The sequence below is a fragment of the Geotrypetes seraphini genome, chromosome 5 (assembly GCF_902459505.1).
Source record: "Geotrypetes seraphini chromosome 5, aGeoSer1.1, whole genome shotgun sequence".
Classification (NCBI taxonomy): domain Eukaryota; kingdom Metazoa; phylum Chordata; class Amphibia; order Gymnophiona; family Dermophiidae; genus Geotrypetes; species Geotrypetes seraphini.
In genome coordinates this window covers 180,112,308-180,137,083 of record NC_047088.1, presented here as the reverse complement: position 1 = coordinate 180,137,083, position 24,776 = coordinate 180,112,308, and the positions used below count along the sequence as shown (strand labels likewise).

General features: G+C 41.4%; 1 protein-coding gene across 2 annotated transcripts in view; it reads right to left on the bottom strand.

The window, feature by feature from the left end:
* The window catches only part of TMEFF2 (transmembrane protein with EGF like and two follistatin like domains 2), a 512,432-nt gene that overhangs the window by 166,318 nt on the left and 321,338 nt on the right, over nucleotides 1–24,776 (bottom strand). For both annotated transcript variants that reach the window (XM_033944051.1, XM_033944052.1), the window contains exon 7: nucleotides 6,192–6,251. In XM_033944051.1, coding sequence (XP_033799942.1) covers nucleotides 6,192–6,251 — 60 coding nt within the window. The remainder of the gene's footprint in view (nucleotides 1–6,191; nucleotides 6,252–24,776) is intronic.

Sequence of the window (24,776 nt, the reverse complement as noted above, 5' to 3'; positions counted from 1 at the left end):
TCTTTAAAGAGAAAGCATTTTAGGCTATTTTTTTTTTTTTTTAGTTCAATCATTTTTATTGGAAGTTTTAAAATACAAGCATTGGCAGCAGTTAGGCTACTTTTAAATTTCTCCAAGTTTTGTTCGGCTCTGAGACATAGGGGGTGAGAGTTCCAAATTAATGGGGCAATAACTGAGACAATAAGAGTACGACGAGTACCAATTATTTTTAAAGATAGGACATTAAGGGAATGTTGAGAGGCCAATCTTAAAGTTCTGGGAGGGTCATAAGGAATCAGTAATCTATCTATGAATGCAGGGGTATTTGTCTGTAAAGTTTTAAAGGTTAAAAGAGCAATTTTATAGGTGATCCAGTATGAAATTGGCAGCCAATGAGGTTTTTGTAACAAAGGGGTGACATGATCGAATTAATTTGCATGCCCTTGGTATGGGCCCCAAAGTAATCGACTGGGTTAGGAATTGGTTGAGCTCACTCTGAGGAAAGGGATGTTTCTAGTGGTGTACCACATGCGTGTGAGATCTCATTCCTTGAGAAGTAATTTGTGATTAGTTGCGCAAAAACAAAACTGTGGAACCAATGGTCTTGATGCAAGTGAATAATGAATCCATAAAACATACAGTAAAAAATTGTGGTATGGACCCGACACAGTCTGTGTTTTGGTAGTGAGTAACCTTCTTCTGTGGTCTGATCAGATTATACCACAATGATAAAATATGCTAAAAAAACAAATACCATCCGGAGAACTATGAGTTAGGAATCCAGGTGCTGAAGGCATGAAAGTGCATATAGCAACAAAATGCTGTCTTGGTTCTCTGGATGCTTTTTAGCATATTTTATCATTATGATATAATCTGATCGGACCTCAGAAGAATGTTACTCATTACCGAAACACGGTTCATACCACAATTTTTTACTGTGTGTTTTATGGATTCATTATTTACTTTTATTAAACTTTTTCATCAACACCATCAGTTCCACAGTTTTGTTCTTGCTTGATTTCTCCTTTTTCTGTGGAACAGTTTCTTGATTTTCTTTGTTTGATTACTGCTGTGAGCATGGCTCCTATGAGTTTAGCTTATGCCTAAAATAATGACCTATTAGTTAAAAGTTTTAATTGCAAATATTATTATTTGTGTGTACTTCTGGAATAGTTTACAAAACACAGAAATGGCAAGTCTGTAACCCAGGCACTCATATTTACATGTACATGGTTAGAATATGTGCCTTTATACGCCTAAGTGCACACTTAAGCATATACCATATTTTTCGCTCCATAAAATGCACCTGACCATAAGATGCACCCTAGATTTAGAGGAGGAAAACAAGAAAAAAAAATTCTGAACCAAATTCTCCCTGCCAGTCTCTGCACCCTGACCCCCTCCCTGCCAAGCTCTGTACCTTGCCCCTCTCTGGTTAGTCCCAACCAACTAACAATTTTTTACACCCTCCCTACCTCTTTAAATCCCCCAGTACCTTTCATTTGTATTTATATCTGCCTATTAAAAAATTTCTAGGCAGTTGACAAACATTGAACTTCACTAATACCTCCTATTATTATTTTTTTAATATCGACTTTAAAGTCACCTTGTTTGTCACGGTGGGTCCCTTTTTCTTCAAGCCCTGCCCCCCAATGGGATGAAAGAGGAAGAGGAGAAATAGCATAAACCGCAACCGCAGCAGCCCAGTACTGCTCTCACCCTTCATTTTTGCAAAACCCATAACTCCGGGGTACCGGGAAACTCTAGGCACGTGGAGATACCTCTTTGCATATGTGCCTATTTTTCATTCAAAACAATTTTTTCATCCTCTTTCTCCTGCTCATGTCTGACACGGTGAATGGGGAGTAAATTGGGCAGAGGTCCCGAAGCTGAGCAAGACTCCCACTGCTCATGCACCGGCTAAAGCTTTACTGTTCTTCTCTCCGGCAGAAGGCTGACATGTGACGCATGCAGTCCAAGGCACAGCTCAAGCCCAGCGGCTAGGACACCGACGCCATGACCTAGCACCTCAAGAGCAGCTCACCTCTACCATTGGCTCCCATTGGCTGTGGAAGCGAAGCGTACAGAGGTGGGAGGTGGCCGAGCCTCCTCTATTTACCCAGCTTCTAGTGTGGAAAGTCATGATGCGAGGGGAGCCTGGCGTGAGGCGTGGAGATCAGGAAGGAAGCGAGCCAGGAGAAGCAGTGTATGAGCAGAAGGTGGAAAATGAGTTTTGTAGGCTGCCTGGTAAGGGTGAAGAGTAGGTATTGGTCCTTTTTGGTTTATTACTAATATCGGCATAGTGTGCTTATTTTTCTTTTAGGAGGGTGTTTTAAAAAGGTACGGGGTGGTATATATTTGTATCTTCGCTACATAAGGCGCACCAACATTTCCACCCACTTTTGGGGGGATAAAAAGTGCGTAATACGGTAAATGCTAGATCGGCACTGAAGCACTATTCTTCAAATACTTCCTCGGGGTCTTTTTAACAAAGCTGCAGTAAAAATTGGTCTTAGCATACCCTTACGTGGGCCTTTCCCTTGCGTGAAGGCCATTTTTGCCGCAGCCCAAAAATGGACAATGTTCTATTTTCTGAATTAATGGTTTAGTCTCATCTGTTTATCCCAAAGCACTCTTTACCACCCATCTTGTCCCATTTAATATCTGCATTTGACCCCTCAGCTCTAGGATAAGCTGTATTATAGAAAAGCATTAGCGTTATATCTATGTCTGAATGTTCTGATTTGTGCTCATTAGATGCTGCATAAGTATTATGTCTCCTTTTTATTATACATTATGAGGGGCATAATCGAAAGAAACGTCTAAGTCTGTTTACGTCCAACTCGCAAGTCATCCAAAGTAAAAAACAGCCTAGGACACATTTTCGAAAAATACATCCAAAATTTTTTTACTTTTGAAAATCGTCTAATTATACGTCCTGCAGATCTGATCGTCCAAGTCGCTAAATCGTCCATCTTTATACCACATTTTCATCTAACTTTTCGTCCAAGTCCAAAACGCCTAGAACAAGCCCTGTTGGACGTGGGAGGGGTCTAGAAAGAGATGGACTGAACACCCAGTCATGCCACCTAAATAGTGGGGTACCTTACAGGGCACTGCTGTGAACTTCACAAAAAGGGTGCCATGGCTTCTCCTCACTACAGCTCCCTTATAAGTCACGGTGAGCCCCCAAAACCACCTCTAGAATCCCCTAGACCCACTTATCTACCACCCCAATAGCCCTTATGGCTATAGGAGCCATTTATATGCCAGTACAAAAGGGTTTGGAAGGTGTATAGGGGAGTGCACATGTTTCATTATCAATGCAGTGATTACAGGGACTTATGGGCATGGGTCCTCCTTTCCATGAGTCCCTAACCCACCCCCAAGACGACTTAAGCTGCCTCTGTGCTGGACAACTAGGCTTTCCTATGCCAGGCGGCCAGGTGATGATGTTCTGGAGGCTGAATTTTAAAGATGTGATTAATATTTTTATGGGGGGTGCCGGTGATCCCTGGGGTAGTGTATGGGAGTCTGCGTTATGTGTTTGTAATGCTTATCTGAAGAGTTTAGGTGGGTTTTTGTGACTTAGACCATGTTTTACATGGTCTAAGTCACAACATCCAAGTTCCGTCGATCGTGGGCTGTATAACTTTCGGTTATACATGCTGTATGACTAAGTCTAAGCCAGCCCACATCCCGCCCAACTCCCGCCCTCGACACTCCTCCCGAAACGCCCCATTTAACTTTGGTTGTTCAGCGGCACTATGAAGGCCTAGGTCGTTTATAAATAAGTCCAAAACCTGTTTTTAGTATCAGCACTTGGATGTTTTTGAGAAATGTTCGTTCAAGTGCTGACTTAGGCCAGTTTTTGGACGTATTTCTCTTTTGATTATGAGCCCCTATATCTCTCTTTTGAATTTCAGTGCTGTTAATAAGTATATTTTTGAAACTGTTTTATGATAGTCCTATTATTAAGTTTCAATTTACTGATTTTAACTCTACCTTATTCATTGTATTTATGTTTATATTTGGCCTTTTTACTACCATTATGCTGTTAACAAAATTGTAAGACTTATGTTGAATTGTACCGCTGTACACTGCCTTGGGTGAATTTCTTCATAAAGGTGGATAACAAATCTCAATAAATAAATGCACTAATGTTGCCATTTGAACCACCACCTGTTTTGTATGCAGCATGGCTCACGTTCTAATCCCCCATTAATCAGTTAGGGCTGGATTCTACAACAGCCGCCCTACTGCTGCCTAACTTAATTGGTTTAATTGGGTTTAAGTCATGCCATTAAAACCCAATTAAAAACTCATTAAAAAAAATAGCCACCACTACGCGGCCTCTGGGATCAGCGCCTAGGTCCCTTGCAACTAGTGGCACATAATGATACTGAAAGCCCATACATGATCGTGGCTAGGGGCAGCATCGGACATCATCATCACTATGTGCTGCTAGCTGCAATTCAGGAAGGACCCTGGGTGATGTAATGTAGGTCTGCAAAAGCCTGGTCTACATTTCTGGCACCTAGAGCCTTTGAGAGCCACAATTCTGGAAGTGGCATCTGTTGGTGACTGTCACGCGGCAGGCGTGTGTCTTGTAGGTACCTGCCACTGCAGGCACCGCTTACAGAATTAAGGCTTCAGTGCACGGCAGGGGTCTCAAAGTCCCTTCTTGAGAGCCGCAATCCATTCGGGTTTTCAGTATTTCCTCAATGAATATGCATGAGATCTATGTGCATGCACTGCTTTCAATGCATATTCATTGGGGAAATACTGAAAACCCGAATGGATTGCGGCCCTCAAGGAGGGACTTTGAGATCCCTGGTGCACGGCAATGTAGATGTGTTAACTGATTAGCATAGAAATGCCCACTATCCGCCCACAGACACGGACCGCCCAGAAAAATCTGAAAATATTTTTAGCACATGGTTTGAGTGAGCACATTTGGATCCTACTTTGAGACACCTCAGCGCGTCCTGCAGTAAACTCTTTTAAGCACATCTTAGCTCTTACTGCAGCTTTGTAAAAGGAACCCATAGTGTGTCTTTGCAGAGGTGGTGGAGGGGTGCTCACAGGAGCAGAGCATGTGCAAGACATAAGCAGGGCTCCCACTTAGGCACATAATTTCCAGAATAATGTAAGTTTCACCGGTAAATGCCACACATAGTTGCATGCACTCACACTGGCTCTATGATTAGCATAAGTACGAGCATTTAAATGTAGGCATATGCTAATATTCCATAATGTAACCTAAGCACCCTGGTTCCATTATAGAATAGACTCCTAACTATCCCCCCTTTTTCAAAGCTGCACAAGTGGTTTTTAGTGTTGGTTGGCACACTGAATGTTCTGCGCTGCTCTGACAGTCATAGGAACTCTGTGAGGGTCAGAACAGCGCAGAACATTCAGCGCACTGGCTGGTGCTGAAAATCGCTTGCATGCTTTTGTAAAAGGGGGTTTATGAGCTCACTGGGCACCTGATTGGAGGTACCCAGTTACAGAACTGCCTCTAGAGCAGGGCTGCCCAAGTCCGGACCTCGAGATTTACTGGCAGGCCAGGTTTTCAGGATATCCACAATGAATATGCATGAGAAAGATTTGCCTGCACTGCCTTCTTGGTATGCAAATCTCTCTCTTGTATATTCATTGTGGATATCCTGAAAACCTGGCCTGCCAGTAGATCTCGAGGACCAGACTTGGGCAGCCCTGCTCTAGAGTACACAGTTTTATTTTTTTACAAGGTCTGAAATGCCAAATATCCATTTTAAAAATAAGCTGTTATGCTTGATTGAAAGCGGCATGGTCCCAATAGACCAGGGGTGTCAAAGTCCCTCCTCGAGGGTCGCAATCCAGTCGGGTTTTCAGGATTTCCCCAATGAATATGCATGATATCTATTAGCATACAATGAAAGCAGTGCATGCAAATAAATCTCATGCATATTTATTGGGGAAATCCTGAAAACCTGACTGGATTGCGGCCCTCGAGGAGGGACTTTGACATCCCTGCAATAGACGATATGACACACCAAAAATAGGTAAAGTTTACAAATCTTTTGGGGCAAATTTACCTTTTTTTCTGCATTGACCCCCCCTCCCCCCATATAGAAATCTATTATGGCAAATGAGTTTTGCCTTAACCTTTGTGTGTCTTTCTCTGCTAGGGCCAGGTGGAATACAGGTAGGAGATACTCAATGCATACCTGTGTAATCTGTTCTTGCATAATGTCCATCTTCAGATTTTGTCGTTGCAGTTATGTTTTCTATGTGGAAAGAAAAAGAGAGTATACAACTTAGAAAAGATCTACACAGCATAAAGGCGGCAGTTCAATAATAGGTCTCTGAAATCTACGAACCAAATTTCCATGGGCTATGAGCCTATTCTATATATATAAACTTAAGAACATAAGAAAAGCCTTACTGGGCCAGACCAATGGTCCATCTAGCCCAGTATCCCGTCTTCATAGTGGCCAATCCAGGTCATAAGTACCTGGCAAAACCCCCAAATAGTAGCAACATTCCATCCTACCTATCCATTGCAAGCAGTGGCTTCCTCCATGTCTGTCTCAATAGCAGACTACAGACTTACCCTCCAGGAACTTGTCTAAATACATATATAACTTTTTAAATAGAAAATTAGAGTAAACCAGTATTGGAGCACCTAAAGCAGGGGTATCAAAGTCCCTCCTCGAGGGCCGCAATCCAGTTGGGTTTTCAGGATTTCCCCAATGAATATGCATGAGATCTATTTGCATACGATAAAAGCAGTGCATGCAAATAGATCTCATGCATATTCATTGGGGAAATCCTGAAAACCTGACTGGATTGCGGCCCTCAAGGAGGGACTTTGGCATCCTTGACCTAAAGGTAAGGGTGTAGTTTCTTTTTGTTTTTGAAAATAAAATCTCTATCATGGGCAGACCACTTTCTAATCAAATTTTGTCTTAAGTGAACACTTCAAGTGGATGGTATCTTCCAGAGTGGAAGGAGATTACAGACAAGAAAATTCTAACTGCTAAGAATTTCCTAGAGGCCATGTGGATGAAAATACAACTACTGTGGCAGATCAGGTTGATATATAAAATAAACACGCGAGCTAATACCCTAGATAAAACTGTACCACTAGAAAAGGTCTTATTTCCCATTCTCTAGATCTTATGCGCTTAAACAAGAAGGATGTAAACTAGAAATAGATGGCTTTATTTATTTATTTACATTATTTTTATGCCCATTACATCTAAGAGGATCACAAAATAACATAAAAATGCATTCCACATAGCATCCATTGAATACCATACAAGACACATCATACATCCATAGTATCCACTTCAACCAACACAGCAGCTGAACTGTGCAATCAGCCTCTAGGGAAAGCATCTAGAAACAAATAGGTCTTTAACATAAGAACATAAGAAGTTGCCTCCGCTGAGGCAGACCATAGGTCCATCCTGCCCAGCGGTCCGCTCCCGCGGCAGCCCATCGCCTGAGTAGTGGTCTATATCTATCTATACCCTTCAATCCCTTTTTCTTCTAGGAATCTATCCAAACTTTCTTTGAAACCATTTAATGTTTTCTTGTCTACAACAGCCTCTGGAAGCACGTTCCATGTATCCACCACCCTCTGAGTGAAAAAGAACTTCCTAGCGTTTGTTCTAAACCTGTCCCCTTTCAATTTCTCCGAGTGCCCCCTTGTACTTGTGGTGGTCCTTAATTTGAAAAATCTGTCCCTGTCTACTTTTTCTATGCCCTTCAGGATCTTGAAGGTTTCTATCATGTCTCCTCTAAGTCTCCGCTTTTCCAGTGAGAAAAGTCCCAACTGCTTCAACCTGTCGGTATATGGGAGATTTTCCATTCCCTTTATCAGTTTAGTTGCTCTTCTCTGTACTCCCTCAAGTACTGCCATGTCCTTCTTGAGGTACGGCGACCAGTACTGGACACAGTACTCCAGATGCGGCCGCACCATTGCACGATACAGCGGCATGATGACTTCCTTCGTCCTGGTCGTAATACCCTTCTTAATGATACCCAACATTCTGTTAGCTTTCTTTGAGGCTTTCCTAAAATGCAGCAGTGTTGAACTGAAATGAAGGTAACCTGGCAAAGTATTCCAAAGCTGTGAACCGGCAATAGAAAAGACACTAGATGTAGTCTCAACATAATTCACCTGACACAAGTCAAGTACTACCGTTTTTCTATCTGAAGCTGACCAAAGACTGCATGCATGCTGATCTGTGAGTCTCAATTAATCCTTGTAAACAAAATGGGGTTGCCACAAAGAAACACTAAAAAACTTGCATGAGGACTTTATATTGTACGCAAAGACCAACTGGCAGCCAATGAAGCTGTATCAACTTTGGGGAAATATGTTCAAAGCAACTACCAGCCAAAATCAGTCCGGTTGCCGCATTTTGAAAAAGTTGTAATACCTTCAATTTCATGCTCCCCATCCCCAAATACAGCATATTACAGTAATCCAATCTACTGAGCACTAAAGCTTGAACCACCACTTGAAAATCATAGACAGGATGCATAGATTTTAATCTTGTCAACATCTTCAGATTATAAAAATACAATCAGACAACCTGTCTAACTTGATCACCCATAGACAGCCTAGAATCAATCAAGACACCCAAATTCCTAACCACTTGATTCACTGGCAACCTTTCTCAAACAAAATCACACACACAACTGCACCAAACAGATGTGTCCCTTCTAATAACAAGTATTTCCGTCTTCATGATGTTCAATTTCTGATTCTTCACCCAGATATTCACATCATCCATAAACTGTCCAACTCTGATAGAAATATCCTCCTCTTCAGTGACTGAAAAGCAAAATTGATCATCATTGGCATCCATTCTATACCTGGCACCTAATGAATAAATATTGCCTGGCTGAGGACAGGCTAAATGTAGGAAACACATGACAAAGTACCACTAAACCCTAATAGCAGCTGAAAAATAATGGGATCAAAGCAACTTAAGTGAACAGGAGAGGCTCCAACTAGCTACATGGGGACATTACAGGGGTAGAGTTGATGTAAAGTCAGCAGTTATGGAGGTGCTGGCAGTATTCAGTGTGATTACCCCCATAGCAAAGCAGGAATATAGGACCACCCAAAAGTAGTTCTAACTATGCTCGCTTATCTATGTAGTTGCCGGCATTGAATATTGGCTGGCATTTGTATATTTTCCAGGTATTGCACTGAAACAGCCATAGTTTCTCCCTCTTTCCTAATGCCCCCTCCCTCCTGACCTTCCCAAAGATCAATAGGCCCCTTCTCTCCTGACTCCCCTAAAGATCCATAGCCCTCTCCTCTCTAATCCCCTGTAAGGATCTATACCCCCTCCTTTCCAACCTTCCTGAGGATCTATAGTCCCCATCTTTCCAACTCCCAAATTCAAATCTTCTTCCCCTTTCCCCAAAAAGGTAACTAGATACCACAACAAAAAACCCTTCACCCCCAATAGATCATCCTTGACCTATTTAGATCCATGAAATGATAACTCTTGCACCTGCCCCTTGTGGATCCAGCCTCTAAAAGGCCATATGGAGACTGTCAGTCATTTTGAGACTGGAGTCATAAGTGGCAAGAACAAGTGGGCATTGTTCCTGCTTCTTGGATTTCTAGACCACCAGCAATCTTAAAAGTAAGCTGGAGGGGGGGGGGGGGGGGCGGGGGCTACAGGGGATAGGGATTCTTGATGGGGCTTCTAGTTCTGTTTTGGAGGGAAGGGAAAGGTTAAGAAAAAGGGGGCTCTGGATCCTTGGGGGACTGAGAGGGAAAGACCTATTGATCTTTGGGGTGTATGGTCAGGAAGCAGATTTTTGATATGGGGGTGGGTTAGGAGGGATGAGTTTGGCAGTTTTATGAGGTTGCTGAAATAACTTGTAGCATCTATTTTCAATAGTGAGACTGCAGAGGACAGGAGCATAGGAGGATCACTCCTGCCCTGGCTCACTGCTGGACCACCAGGGCTTAAGGTAGGCCTGTGACAGACCCAGCAGGTGGCAGGGTTGTGAAGAGCCAGCCAGGTCAGGAAAGGGAGGGATTGCTTCTGTACTGGCTCACTTATGGACCACCAGGGCTTAAAGTAGGCCAGGAGGAGGCTTATAATGGATCCAGAAGGGGGGCAGAGTGGTATAGAGCCAGGAAAGATTCTAATTATAAACCAAAACCCCCATTTTTGGGCCCCAAAATCTTGGTTTATATTTGAGTATATAAGGTATGCGTTTCCTCCATATATTTTTTCCCCAAACTCCACCAAGGCACATGCCCACCACCAGAGTAAATGCCATTATATCATAGCACATACTTTTCCACTAGATGGTAAGTTATCAGAGGTGATTTGAAAGCACATATATAGCCACATACTTGTACAAATGACTATAATACTAATATATGCGTTCTTAGAACTTAACACTGGATGCCCCCTTATAAAATTATAAATGTGGTTACATGATGACTATATAATAATAAAGATAATTATTCAGTGCTGCTAAAGTGACATAGAATAAACATATTAATGTAAATGCTGGTGCTGGTGAATATCTGGGATTAGGCAGTCCAAGGTGATTTAAGCAGTCTGGAGCTTCTCCTGCCTGCTTAAATTATTCTGAATTTCAAGGAGTAAGTATTTAATTCTTGTTGGTCCAGTGGCCATTTCCCGAGGACTGGATGACCTGAAGCTCGTTTTAAATAGGGAAGAAAGATATCTAATTACTTGAGTCGAGCATCTACCACTGTGGCTTTCAAGACTTTAGTTACTTAGGTCATGTACAGATTCAGTGCAGAAGTTCTATTGGACAATCGGGTCAGGAATTTCATCACCTGCTCTTTATTAACTTGAGCAAATGTGTGCTATGAGACTGATAAATCTTGCAGATCTGCCTTAGCAATATTAGAGAAAAGACCTCCTTGATTATATGTTTCCGTCCTTATTCTAAATTGACCTGCTAAGGCTTCACAAAAAAAAATAAAAAAAGAGGGGTTAGGCAATGAGGATCCTTAGGAATGGTCAACCTGAGTGAAGTATATGATTATAGCACCATTATAGGCATTGTTGCACTTATAGGATATAATTTATAAAGCTTTCCATATATACTGCCTATTTACTTATAGGATAGTGATTTTTTAACAATCGTACATAAAAAGTAGATGTATAACAGAGTGAACCTACTTTTACAGGCATTTTGGGAGGGATGGTTTTGGGTGGAGCAGAGATGGAAGTCTGATGTTCCTGCATTCTTTAAAAAATACAGGGATATATGTGTATAGAACACAAACGTTTTTATATCTTTGAAGGAGGCGTATACACATTTGGGCGCTATTGGGGCTAGTTTTGGGAGTCTAGTTTATGTTGCCTTTATAAAATAAGCTAATCTGGACTATAAAATCTTCAGAAAGAGCCAGTTAATAAAATAAATACAAAAATGTTCCTTCACTTTTCCTTATAAGTTTTCTTTTTAATGGGCTTCTTTATAATGGACCTCAGTGGTATCACGCCGAGATCTCAATCTTCGAGTTTAACGTAGCCACCTCGTCACAGGTCCAATGTTTTGTGCAGTATGTTAACTATAACCAGGGCTGGTGCTAGACCTGATGGGGACCCAGGGCAGACACCAGGGAGGGAACCCAAAAGTTGCTTTCAAGCTGCTCCTCTTTTAACTTCAGACAGGTTTGAGACCCCCCGTGACAGAGGGGACCAACACAATTGCTTTATTTGTCCACCCCTAATGCAATATTACTTTCCAATTCATTTACATATTATCTCTCCAAAATTATTATTATTGTATTAGTTTAATGCTCACCTTATGTATGGCATAATCTTCATTGCATACCAGAAGAGATATCTGATGATTGTGCATTGCGAGAGCTGCATGTGGTATGGAGAACGAAGAGGAAAAGATAATAAAAGGGGAAGTTCCTTGATACAGCCAAGTTAGATTGACCCCCCTGACCAACAAAATGAATACTTTCTTTTGAGGAGGTTTCATCATAAGTTATATATGATGAATATTAAACTAATATAATAATTTTGAAGAGAGAATATGCAAATTAGTCCCCCCTTTTATAAAACCTATGAGCATCAGAGCTGTTACCACCGCGGCTAGCGCTAAAAACTGTGCTACAGTTTTGTGAATGGGGGAGCGGGGAGTTAATTAGAAAGTAATGGTTAATATACTGCACATAGGGCTCCTTTTACTATGCTGCGATAGCGGTTTTAGCGCAAGCTTAGCGCATGCTAGATGCTAACGCCAGCATTGAGCTGGCGATAGTTCTAGTCGCGTAGCGCGGGTTTAGCATGTGCTACAATTCTGTGCGCACTAAAAACGCTATCGCAGCTTAGTAAAAGGAGCCCATAATATTGAGCCTGTGATGAGCGGGTGTATTAAGCTAGGAGGTAATGAAGACTGAGATCTCTGAGTGACACTGCTGAGGTCCATTAAAAAGAAAACCAGTAAAAAGAAAACTAATATGGAAAAATGAAGTATTTTTTTGATTTATGCCTTTATAAAATAGTCATACAATACGGGCCTGATTCTGTAAACGACACCTAGAAAAAATGTGTGAGCCATGTGTCAATCACACTTAGGCACCGTTTACAGAACTGCGCCTATGAAAAACTTAGGTGCCGACAATGTAGGCCATAATTTTACAGGCCTACATTGCAGGCACCTAAGTTCTTTAAAGAATCGCACCCAGTAGCACCTATCTTTCTTTCTGCCCCCAAATATACCCACTTTTATAGAATTGGGTAGACTCCTATCAGCCAATTCAATTTTGTTTATCAATTATGAGTTTCTTAAAGCTCATAATTAAAACTATTAAGGTGGTTTGGGCAATTAAGGTAGATGCCTAAATCAGTGCCTCTTATAGAATCTGGCCCTAAATGCCTTTTGAGATCCCTCCTATAGGGGAACTGACGTATGTACAAGGATGCATCAATAAAATATATTAAATTAGAATGAATGACTGTGATCCTTCACAACATAGTTATTTTTCTGTTTTCCTTCACCTCACTTTATAGCTGGGCAGAATAGGGAAAACCACTGTTTATCCCTGGGGTGAGCAATAAAGAGTGAATTTATTCTATGGGTTCCTGCTGATTATATGTGATCTGGATTGGCCACTTTGAAAGACGGGATGCTGGGCTCAATGGACCTTTTGTTTGATCCAGCATGCCTCATTTTTTGTTAACCTTTACTTCAGTTTGTATTTTAAATTGATTGTATGTACTTTTGTTGTTAACCGCTTCGAACTTCTGGTATAGTGGTATATAAGAAATAAATTATTATTATTATTATGTAAGAGAGGCTTCTGTCTACTGAATAAGATGGCAGCTATCCAGGTAGAGGAAACTAGTTAAAGGTAAGGGTAATTTTGTTCAATTTTGTTTCATTACTGCATGGGCGTAAATTTTATTACACACACAAAATTGTATTTACAGGCAGAAAATTCTAGAGCAAATTTTATAAAGTGGGCACCGAATATGCACATACATAGCAAGAACACTGGCATATTTAGTCATTCAGTTTTCTATACCATTCTCCCAAGGGAGCTCAAAAATGTTTACATGAATTTATGCAGGTACTCAGTATTTTGCACATGTTCATGTAAATGCCAATAATCCATCTAGGTGCTGTTCTATAAATATGCATATAGGGCTAGAGTTACTAGATTTTACTTTTGTAAAATCCTGACCCCCTAGACCCGCCCCCAGGCCCACCCATCCCCGCCATGTTACACCCTATCCCCGCCCCCAGTCGAGCCCTAGCCATGCCCCATCCCTGCCCCATCCCCCCCACCCCCGCTGCCTGCTCTCATCAGGCAGGAGGGCATCTGCCCGACATAATTTCGAGGAAGCTTTTCAAAACCCGGACAAAGTGCAAGATTTTTGAAAAGCTGTCCAGACCATCGGACATGTCCTCGAAAAGGATGACATGTCCGGAGAAATCCGGATGGCTGGTAACCCTACATAGGGCCAGATTCAGTAAATGGAGCTGAAAATCGAACAGTATTCTATAAAGGGTGCTCTGGGATGGGCAGCCTTTATGGAATAGCATGTGCCGCTGGGATCCGGTCTCAAGTTGGGTTGCAAGTATTTATACCAACTGAAACCAGATATAACTCCTGGAGCACCAGAGACATAATCATGGTTTGACTGTGTTCTGTCTATTTGAAATTTTCCTTTTTATTACTTTGGAGCTCCTTTCTAAATTACTTTATTAATTTGTATACCGCTTTGATTTTTTTAGAAAGGCAATATATTATTTTAAATAAACTATAAACACTGTATGTATCTTTAGGGAATGCCCATGACCCACCCATGTTCCTCCCATCATTACACCCCCCTTTGCAGATCTGCATGGAAACACTTGGGCGCTATTCTATAATGCCATTCATGTTCCTTTTGGTTCCTTGCACCCTTTAGAGTGCTTTTCTGTGCCAAAAAGTCAGAATGGAAGTAACGTCTAACATTAGGTATCATATATAGAAACTAGGGGATATCAATAGTATTTGTGTCTATATGGGTGGCATATGGGCAGAGCTTATGTGGAATTCATACGTGTATGTGTAATCTCTGGAATCTATGTATAAGCATTTATATCAGCTCTAAGGCTGGAATAAGTGCTTGCGCCTTACCACATAGGCACTTATTTGCTCGATTACACTTGTCCCCTATAAAGGAAAATAGGCGCCCACTTTCCCTTATAGAGTAGGCTCCATTCAGGCACCCTCTAGGTTCTCGAATGTTGGTGTCTCTTTATGCAATTCTCATCAATCTCCTTGATTGCATAACTTGGAGCCTAAATTTAATACCATTTTGCACACTTAAATTTACAGAATACCAACCCTTATGTAGGTGAATGTACACTTGTGCACGTAAAAGCTAGGAGAGTACTCAGTGTTATTCTAATAAATGACACATGCAACTCGGTGCATAAACAGAAAGGAGTGTTGACATGGGAGCACAGGGATGGGACTTGGGCATGACTGACATTTATATTGTCATTTGCATGCTAAAGTCCCACATTTAGTACATGTATTTATTTCTGTTACTACAACTACTATTTATCATTTCTATAGCGCTGAAAGGCTTACACAGTGCTGTACATTTAACGAACAATAGACTGTCCCTGCTCAGAAGAGCTTACAATCTAATTGGACAGACAGACATGACATATAGGTTGGGGAATTTATTGCAGAGAGAATGACGGGATGGACATAGGTCAAGCTTTGAAAACATAGCTTGGATTTGAATACTGCTAGAGATGGAGCTTGACATATTAATTCAGGAAGTCTTCTCCAGGTAGAGAATGACATGGTGATGGTTACCTAAACGGGGAGGAAAAAAATGATTGCCATGGGTACGGGGACAAGGCCATTCACTGCCTCGTGGGGGAGTGGGGAGATGGGTTTTGGCTGAAAGATAAGGAGCTCGGTTTTAGCCATATTCAGTTTTAGGTGGCGGTGAAACATCTAGGCGGTAATGTCAGACAGGCAGACTGAGATTCGGGCCTGGATTCCTGTAGAGATGTCTGAGGTGGACAGGTAGATCTGGGAGTCATAAGCATAGAGATGATATTGAAAGCCATGGGAGGAGATCAATGCACCAAGGGAGTGGGTATATATGGAGAAAAGGAGAGTGCCCAACAGAGCCTTGAGGTACACCAATTGAGAGTGGGATAGCAGTGGAGGAGGATCCACCTAGGCAAACAAGAAAGTGTATTGGGAGAGATAGGAAGAAAACCAGGAGAGAACAGAACCTGGAATCCCAATGAGGACAGTGTATCGAGAAGTAGGTGGTGATCAACAATATTGAAGGCAGCAGATAGACCGAGAAAGATGAGGATAGAATACAGGCCATTGGATCTTGCCAGGAAAAGGTCATTAGAGACTTTAGCAAGGGTGGTTTCCATGTAATGGAGTGAGAAAAAGACCAATTGAAGTGTGTCAAGAATAGCTTGAGATGAAAGGAAGTCCAGCCAATGGCGGTGAACAGCATGTTCAAGCAGCTTAGATAATATTGGGAGGAGGGAGATGGGGTGATAGTTAGAGGGGGATGTGGGGTATAGTGAGGGTTTTTTTTTAGGAGAGGTGAGACTACGGCATGTTTGAAGACATCATGAACAATTGCAGTGGAGAGTGTTAGGTTGAGAATGTAACAGATAGTATAAATGACAATGGGAGAAATAGCACTGAGTTGATTGGTTGGAATTGGGTCAGAGGAGCGGGTTTGGAGGAAGTGAGATGTGCAATTTCCTCTTTAGTGATTTCATAAAAGGAGGAAAAGGTAGCAGGGGTTCAAGGGAGGTTGGCAGGAGAGTAGGGGAGGAGGTGACCTGGTTGAGAACTCAAGGTGAATCTTGTCATAGAAGAACTTTGCCATTGTTTGGGATGCCATTTGCAACAACATGGCAAATGTCAACAACATATCCTATATCAGTGCTTACCATTACCAAATGAAAACAAGTAGAAAAGATGTGACGTTTTGTGATTTGTGATTCACTGATAATATTGCACACTCTTTGGAAATGATGTGCATTATGTGGAAAGAGGGTGCACTATTTTAGAAAGAGAACACACTCTTTCTTGATAGAACCATCACATATATGCAAACTATTGCATATATGCAAATTAGTGCATATGTGCAAACTTGTATGTATATGCACCCCCTATTGGGAAAAGAGTGCACCATTTTTCCATATAGTGCACTCTATTTCCAGAGAGTGAACAACAAAATGACAAAACATCCAAATAAAAATTAGGAAAATGAAAATTTTCATAAATGACATGAGAAACAACATGGAACAAAAATATTCTAGCAGCCTGTCTCTAGTATGTGTGTGCGTCAGTGGTGTGCATGTGTAGGAAGGGTCTAGGTGTGTGCTTGTGGGAATATGCATGATGGTGTGAGTTGTGCTACTGTTTGCAGATTTGGAAGATGTTCAAGAGAACAGTGTGAATGCGGGGAGGTTAGAGGGTGTGTGAGGAGGGGGAGACTGGGCAGTAACGAGTGCTAATGCATTACACACTATTCTGTAAGGTAGTGTATAAGTGCTTTAGCGTGGACCTGCAAAAGGGTATACATGTGGTTGGAGAACTGGCGGGCCATAGGCATGTCCACCATCAACAAATGCATCTTATATATCTATGCTTTGAGTGTCATTTTTAGGCATGCCCACTTATGGCTGCTATTGACTTGGAGTTAACTTGCCTGCCTTCCTTTTGGGTGCGTTGACATGTTTTCTAGTATTCTATACGAAAATCAAGGTGCCTTGATTTTAGCACAGAATTGGCACTCCGTGTGCTGCATCGGGATACCCAAAAGGAGGCACCACTTCTTAGAGCTGCTACCATAACTTCTACAAATGAAGTATAGCTGGGAAATATGTCACCATAGCTGTTTCCCCTGTTACAGCTTCTCTCCATCCAGACAAAGAAGGGGCAAAATATCTTCTGTAACATACCTATCAAAGAAGGGGCGAAATATCTTCTGTAACATACTGGCTAACCTAATGAGAAAGGCTTAAACTAGGATCATCAAAGATGAATGAACAAAGTCCCCAACTAAGGGCTCCTTTTATCAAGCCGCGCTAATGGTTTAATGCACAGAATACCGCCGGCCGCGCTAGCCGCTATGCCTCCCTTGAGCAGGCGGTAATTTTTAGGCCAGCATGGGGGTTAACACGTGATGAAGCGTTGCGCTCGTTAACCCCGCTAGCGCGGCTTGATAAAAGGAGCCCTAAGTAAAAGCAAAATATTAGGGAATCCTTCTATTAAGCTTCAGCTAGCACACACTTCAGCTTAATTTTTGGATCTGTGCATGCAAAACATGTGTTAAAATATTTTTTTTAGTCTATAGCGCAGAAGGGGTGTGTCTAGGGGTGGAGAGTGGGAGTTTCTGTGCTAATCAGTTAGCACATTAACTGATTAGCACAGGTGTGGATAAACACTCATAAGTTAATAGTTTTTTTAATGGTTATGTGCTAATAGCAAAATTAGTGCATGGCCATTAATTTAAAAAATAGAAAATTTGCCATTTTCTAGCTGCAGTAAATATGACCTTAGCACACAGGAAAGACCCATGTAAAGGCACAAGAAGGCCATTTTTTTTTTACTGCAGTTTATTAAAATAACCCCTAGATTGACTAAAGAAATGGGGGAAAAGTACAAAGTCTCCAAAGATGTGTATTCTAATTTTCTCCAATGCAAGTCCAGTGAGCCAATAGTGGAGACCTAGGGCACTCCATGTCATCCTTTTATTTTTTGCCTTTGAATTCTTTAGCACAAGGCTCCCCGAACCCCCTGGATACATTCCTGACCTCTCCCATACCCTGACCTCCCCAACTTGCCACCCACTTTAAAGGCAGAAGTGTTGCCCAATTACTCTTGCTTCAGGCAACTGCCACCTTTCAAAATGAGAACTCACCATTAGGGGTCATGTGTAAGAAGGTGGTGCAAAGACAGGATCAATAGAGCATTGTTCCTACCTTAAGAAGTGAGTAGGGAGTTAGGAAGTTTAATTGTGTTCAGGGGATGTCCTATGAGGGACATGATAAAGGATATAGAAATGCTGGTCTTGATGGGAGGGAAGGGGAGGGAGAAGGAGGGGATGCTGGTGTTGGAAGTGAGGGAAAGAGAAGAAGAGATGTTAGTCCTACTTATTGGGGACAGAATGGAATAGGGAGTGAGGAGCCACTGACTCAGTGATGGGGGCTTAGTGTGGACTATGAGGCATAGATTCTGTAAAGTGCGCCTAACTTAAGGCGTGCTTTAGGCGACCGATTTAAGTGGACAATGAGCGATTTAAGAGTCTTAACAAGCGTTAATTGGAACTTAGACGGACTTAGGCGTCCTTATAGCACAGACGCGAGATAGGCACAGATTTAGGGAATAGTTGCATCTAAGTTTGTAGACGTGGACGTAACATGGGCGTGGTTAAGGATAGGCACCACATAGACGCTAGGTAGACGACAGAGGGCGTCTAAACAGGCAAGGTCGACCAATGGCTGAGAACACTGTCCGGTGGCATCACGAAGGGGGCGGGATAGAGCCAGATTGGGAGGGTGTTCTTTAAAGGACACTTTCGCTGCTCCCATCGGCTTCTTAGCCTTTTTTGAACCGCAGCAGTGGCGTACCAAGGGCGTGGGGGGGTGGGGTGTCAAAAAAATGATGGGCCAGGGGCTGTAAAAAATGATGGGCCCCGAGTGTCACATATCCTAGGTACGCCACTGGTGTGGTGGATACATGCAATGGCTCCATCTGAATTCAAGAAATCATGAGGCTAACATACGGGATTTTTGAGGAAGAGGAAGGGATTTTAAAGCTTTGATGGGCCATATATTCTTTACCCGCTGAAGTTTTCTATGTTTGTTTAACTTGAAGATGTAAGATTCACATATGTTTAGCTCATGTGTTGTTAACACCACTACTGAAGCTCATGCAAATTTCTCAGAATTGACTCCCCACTCATTAGTAGTGGTATAGAAACTTCCAATAAACATACATGAGCAATGCACTTAAGCTGTTTACATTGGTCATCACTGCATATCAATTAATGCATGTTAATTTTGTTGTTGTTAGGTACTATCGACTCATATTTGAGTTGTAGGGACTTGATAATGATATCAAGTTTTCGTGGCAACATAAGTAGATTGCCGGGCCCTTCTTCTGAGCAGTATAAATTCGATGTTGTCGCTGGTGTTGCATGAAACGCGATCCTCTGCCTACAACACTGTCCGTCTGCTGCTGCCCAGATGGGCGGTACTTTGCTAGTCTGACATCTCTGCTGAAACCTGTCCGCCTTGGGCCTGCTGGTAGTGAATCTACTGACAGCATAGCTTTTCAGCTTCACAGATGCGCGCAAGCCCCAGTAGCATGACAAGCGCATGTACCATGACTGGATATGTTAATATACAATATTAGTAATATGTAAATGAGCAATGTATTTGTTCGCGAGCATGAAAGTTTTCGTATTAACATTGACATTACGACAAAAACTTAACTATACGTCCCTGACGAGTAGTTTCATTTCTTTTCTTCGCATTAAGTGATCTGTGTTCACATTTTCACATTTTAATGCATCTGTTTTTTCTATGCACTAATAGGTACCACATCATTTTGCTTAGTTTTGTATCTTATTACCCCACTATTATCAGATTTGCATTTAATCTCTCATGAGCTAATTAATGCATAATAGAGGCGCTGGATTGCACATGCTGGCAGTGCTTTTTAACATGCATTAATTCTTGCAAACCTCTATAGAGAGTATTTTCTGGTCTCGCCTCTGAGCAATTTTAGAACAACTCATTTCTACATATAAACCTTTATTTTATGCGCAAAAATGGCCTTTAAATCTCCCCCCCCTTCTGTGATTAATGTGAATTTTAAACCTTACTAGCCGCTTTTACGAAGGGGAAAGAATGTTTGAATTTGCAAATCAAGTGAAGTAATAAGTCAGCACCTCCGATCAAAGCTGTAGGACTGTGCTTGCCCATCACTCTTCTGTTTCCTGCATTCTGAAGGAAGGATGCTGACTGAGACATTCTCCAGATAATGCTCTGTCCTGTTTGATTTATAGAGCAATGTTAAAAATGACCTTGGAAGGTATATCACCCTCCAGGAAAGAGTCATGGCTCTCTGATGGCAAAGAGTGAACAATAAAAGGGTACTGTTTGATAGGAAATATTTAAGCAATACTTCTCAGTGAGTGGTGTATCATCAGATAACTTCTATGCTCCCAGACAGTTGTGTCCTGAATAAAACAAGATGCTTCTATGGGGATTCCTTCAATCTATGGTCTTGTTCCTGGTAATACATGATTCAAAAGCTTTATTTTGTCTTTTATTATAGAAATCTATCATGCTTAATTAAAATAATATCAGTCACCAACATTCTCGCTTTAGGAGAAATAGTTTCTCTCGGTTTCCCAGATTTGTCCTTTTTGATTCCATGCTGTAATATATTTTAATAAAAGATTAAATCACCTTTCTGCTTGAAGCGCATACCACTTAATTTTTGCAATAAAAAGCTGAGGAGAGGCCAGGGAGTACTGAATCAAGATATTTAATTTCATGTATTTTATTTTAAAAGGGCAATTTTTAAACTGGCTGTAGAGCTTGCAGGTTATTGGATAATTTGAACCCATGAGCCTGGAAACTGTCCATGGAGTTTCACTTTGAAAATCTATGAAAAGTGGGGAATAAAGGTAGATTTGTACTCAAGTTTTAAAACTGATGTAAAATACACATGTCGCAATACATAGACTGGCCAATATTCAAAGTGATTTAGGCAGACAAGAGAGCTCCAGCCCATTTACATAGCGTGTAGTTGCCCAACTGCCGATATTCTATGGTACTTAACCAGGCAGTTCTGTTGAACATCGGCTCTGATCACCAATAAAATATTGAGGTCAGGGGAGGTACAGAAGGCCGAATATAAGTTTTTAAATAAATAAATAAAAATTGGGGAGGAATTGGCAGTTTCACGGGTATTGGCAGTATTCGGTGCTAGCAACCACAAAGCAAAGTGGATGAATTTAGGACAACTCAAAACCTGTCCAAATTTTGCCCTCTATAGCTATGCGGATACTGGCACTGAATATCAGCCAGTACTCACATAACTTTTTTTAAGTTCTGTGCTCCTCTTTCTGCCTCCTGATACAGTCCCCTCCTTCCCAACCCCCTCCCTCAGATACACAAGTATCAGAAGGTGCTGTGAAAGGTCATAGAAGCCATTTTCTTGAGGCAGCTGCAAGGGGCATTAGTGAGTAGTCTTTGCTCTTGCCCCTATCACTCTTACTGAACCACCAAGGATAGAAGATAGGTCCAGAGGGGACTTGTGACTCTCCTGAGTTGGGAGAGACAGAGGGATGAAGGGTGCAGCATTGGGGACCAGGAGAGGGATCAGAAAACTTAAAAAATAAAAAAAGTTATTTGGATCATAGCCAATATCAAATCAGGGCCCACATAACTGTCTTATACAGGCCCTGGCTGAATGGCTGGGACCTGCATAAACTCCAGCAGCCAAACTCTAATTTAAATTAATCCCTTAGAATCCAGTGCTGGTGCCCAGACATGGCTCATCTCTGTCTATCTGGGGCTAATTCTGCCCAACAACAAAGATAAAACAACTCCAAACAATACAAAACACAGCCCTAAGACTTATCTACTCTCTGAAAAAGTACGACCACATCACGGAGGCCTACCACGACTCACACTGGCTCCCAATTCAAGCCAGAATACACTTTAAATTCCCTTGCCTACTTTTCAAAGCCATAAACGAAAACAGCCCTTCCTACTAGAACAATCGACTCCACCTCAATCAGACACAGGAAAACCCACACAATATTCACACACCCGCCAACCAAAAATGTCAAACGAAAAAAAAATATATGACAATCTTCTGGCCACCAGAGCAGTAAAACTGGACCGACAACTCACCAATCTGCTGACTTCAACCACAAACTACAAAACTTTCAAAAAAGAAACAAAAACCTTACTCTTCAAAAAACACATAAAACCAATATAACTTTACAACAAAGTTCCAATTACCAATCTACTCCTCAGCAAATTAGAAAATGTTATTATATAAGCTTATATATTAAGATCATAACAATTCTTATGTAATCCGCCTTGAACCGCAAGGTAAAAGCGGAATAGAAGTTACTAATGTAATGTAATGTAATTAAAAATATATATATATTGTTATGAGTTGAATATTAACTCCACAGATATTTGAAAATGGGGTATCTTAATATACAGTATATAATCTCATATGTTTCTGGTACAAATGAAGGATTTAGTAAACCGTGGTATTCAGTTGATAAATCCTACAGGTAACAACTATGTTAAAACAGAATATTAACATGCTGTTCTAATATGGCTTAGTATATAGCCTCTTAACTTTAAATACTTGTCCAGACAGGTCTTGCTTTATTTTGTCTGGCTAACACTGTATGAGTTTTTAAAGAATGATTTTAGTTGGGTGGGGATGTAAATTTTTACAGATTAGTGCAGGGTTGGGCATCCACGGTCCTCAAGGGCCACAACCCTTTGGGGTTTTCAAGATTTCCACAATGAAAATGTGTGAGATTGATTTGCATAAAATGGAAGCTGTACATGCAAATCAATCTCATGCATATTCATTGTAGAAATCTTGAAAAGCTGACTGGGTTATGGCTCTTGGGGACCATGGTTGCCTACCCCTGGGGTTAGAGTTGCATGCTTAAAATTCTGAAGATAACTGCATCATAAACCCTATTTTAGTATTCTGAGAGGAAAACATAAGTATATCAAGGTTTAAGGTAATTAAACCAGTTGCCTTAAGCAATTTTCTTGGTCTACATTCAAGGGATTTTTAACATTCAGGCTCTCAGCTGCTACAAACATAAAAGGTTTTCTGAGTATACTTTATTAGTAGTCCAATGGCATGTACAGTAGTTTTGGTAAATAGTTGTACATAAAAGTCCTGGGTTGGAGGCCAAGACAAATGTTCTCCAGAGACAGGTTTTATTTAAAGAGTTTACCCTGCTTTATTATTTTGTAAGTGCATACAAGAACGGTTTTGAGTCAGCATGAAGGAGGCTGATGTGCAAATGTAATCATGCCATGTTGTGAATTTAAATCCCCGGGATGCTGGCTGAATGAGAATGACAACCATTTATATTGTGCAAGTTGCTTCCAGGACAAAATAAATATAGTGAGTTACTGCACTCAGGCAGCTGGCCTATACAGAGCATGCACAATCAAGTGAAGAAAACACAGGCTGATCGATATATTCAGCCCATGGTGGTCAGTGTTCCACAGGTGGAATTAGCATTAGATATTTAATGCAGGGCCTTGGTTTGGCAATGGCACTAAATATTCAGGGCTAATCCAAAATGTACTAGCCACTGGGTCTTATGTGAATCAATATTCAGCCGGGACTAGCATATGAAGAATCAAGTGCCCTCCTATTCTCACTGTCCCCCCTCCCCTGAAGCAAATATTTTGCCTAGTTTAAGTCTCCTCTCCATCCCCATAGACCCTCCCTGGCTTACTTGGTTATATAGTGGGATCTATGGTCTAGAGCAGAGGTCTCAAACTGGTGGCCCAGGGGCCACATGCAGTCCGCCAGGTACATGTTTATCATAATCACAAAAGTAAAATAAAACAGTTTCCTGATCATATGTCTCTTTAGCTATAAATTACAATATTATTGCTAAGATTAGACAAAAGGAAAGATTTATAAACTATAAAGAGTTTTACCTCATGCAAAATTGGCATTTCTGTAATATGACATTAACTATTTTTTCTGAGGCCCTCCAAGTACCTACAAATCCAAAATGTGGCCCTGCAAAGGATTTGAGTTTGAGACCACTGGTCTAGAGAGATGTTCACTTGCTCCTGCCCATCTCAGTGACCATTTTGAGACTGGATCTGTGACAGGCAGGAGTGAGTGGGCATAGAACACCCTAGATCAGGGGTGCCCACACTTTTTTGACTCGCGAGTTACTTTTAAAATGACCAAGTCAAAATGATCTACCAACAATAAAATTTTTAAAAAAACACAACGCACACTGTACGCATAGAATTGTTAATTATCATTCCTATTCCGGGGTTTTTTCAAAGAGGTCAAAGCAGATGACTCTATGCACTGTCACCTCAGTAACAACCACACAAAAATAGACAAATACCCACTCCCCTCCCTTTTTACTAAACCACAATAGCAGTTTTTAGCGCAGGGAGCTGCGCTGAATGCCCAGCGCTGCTCTCGACGCTCATAGGCTCCCTGCGCTAAA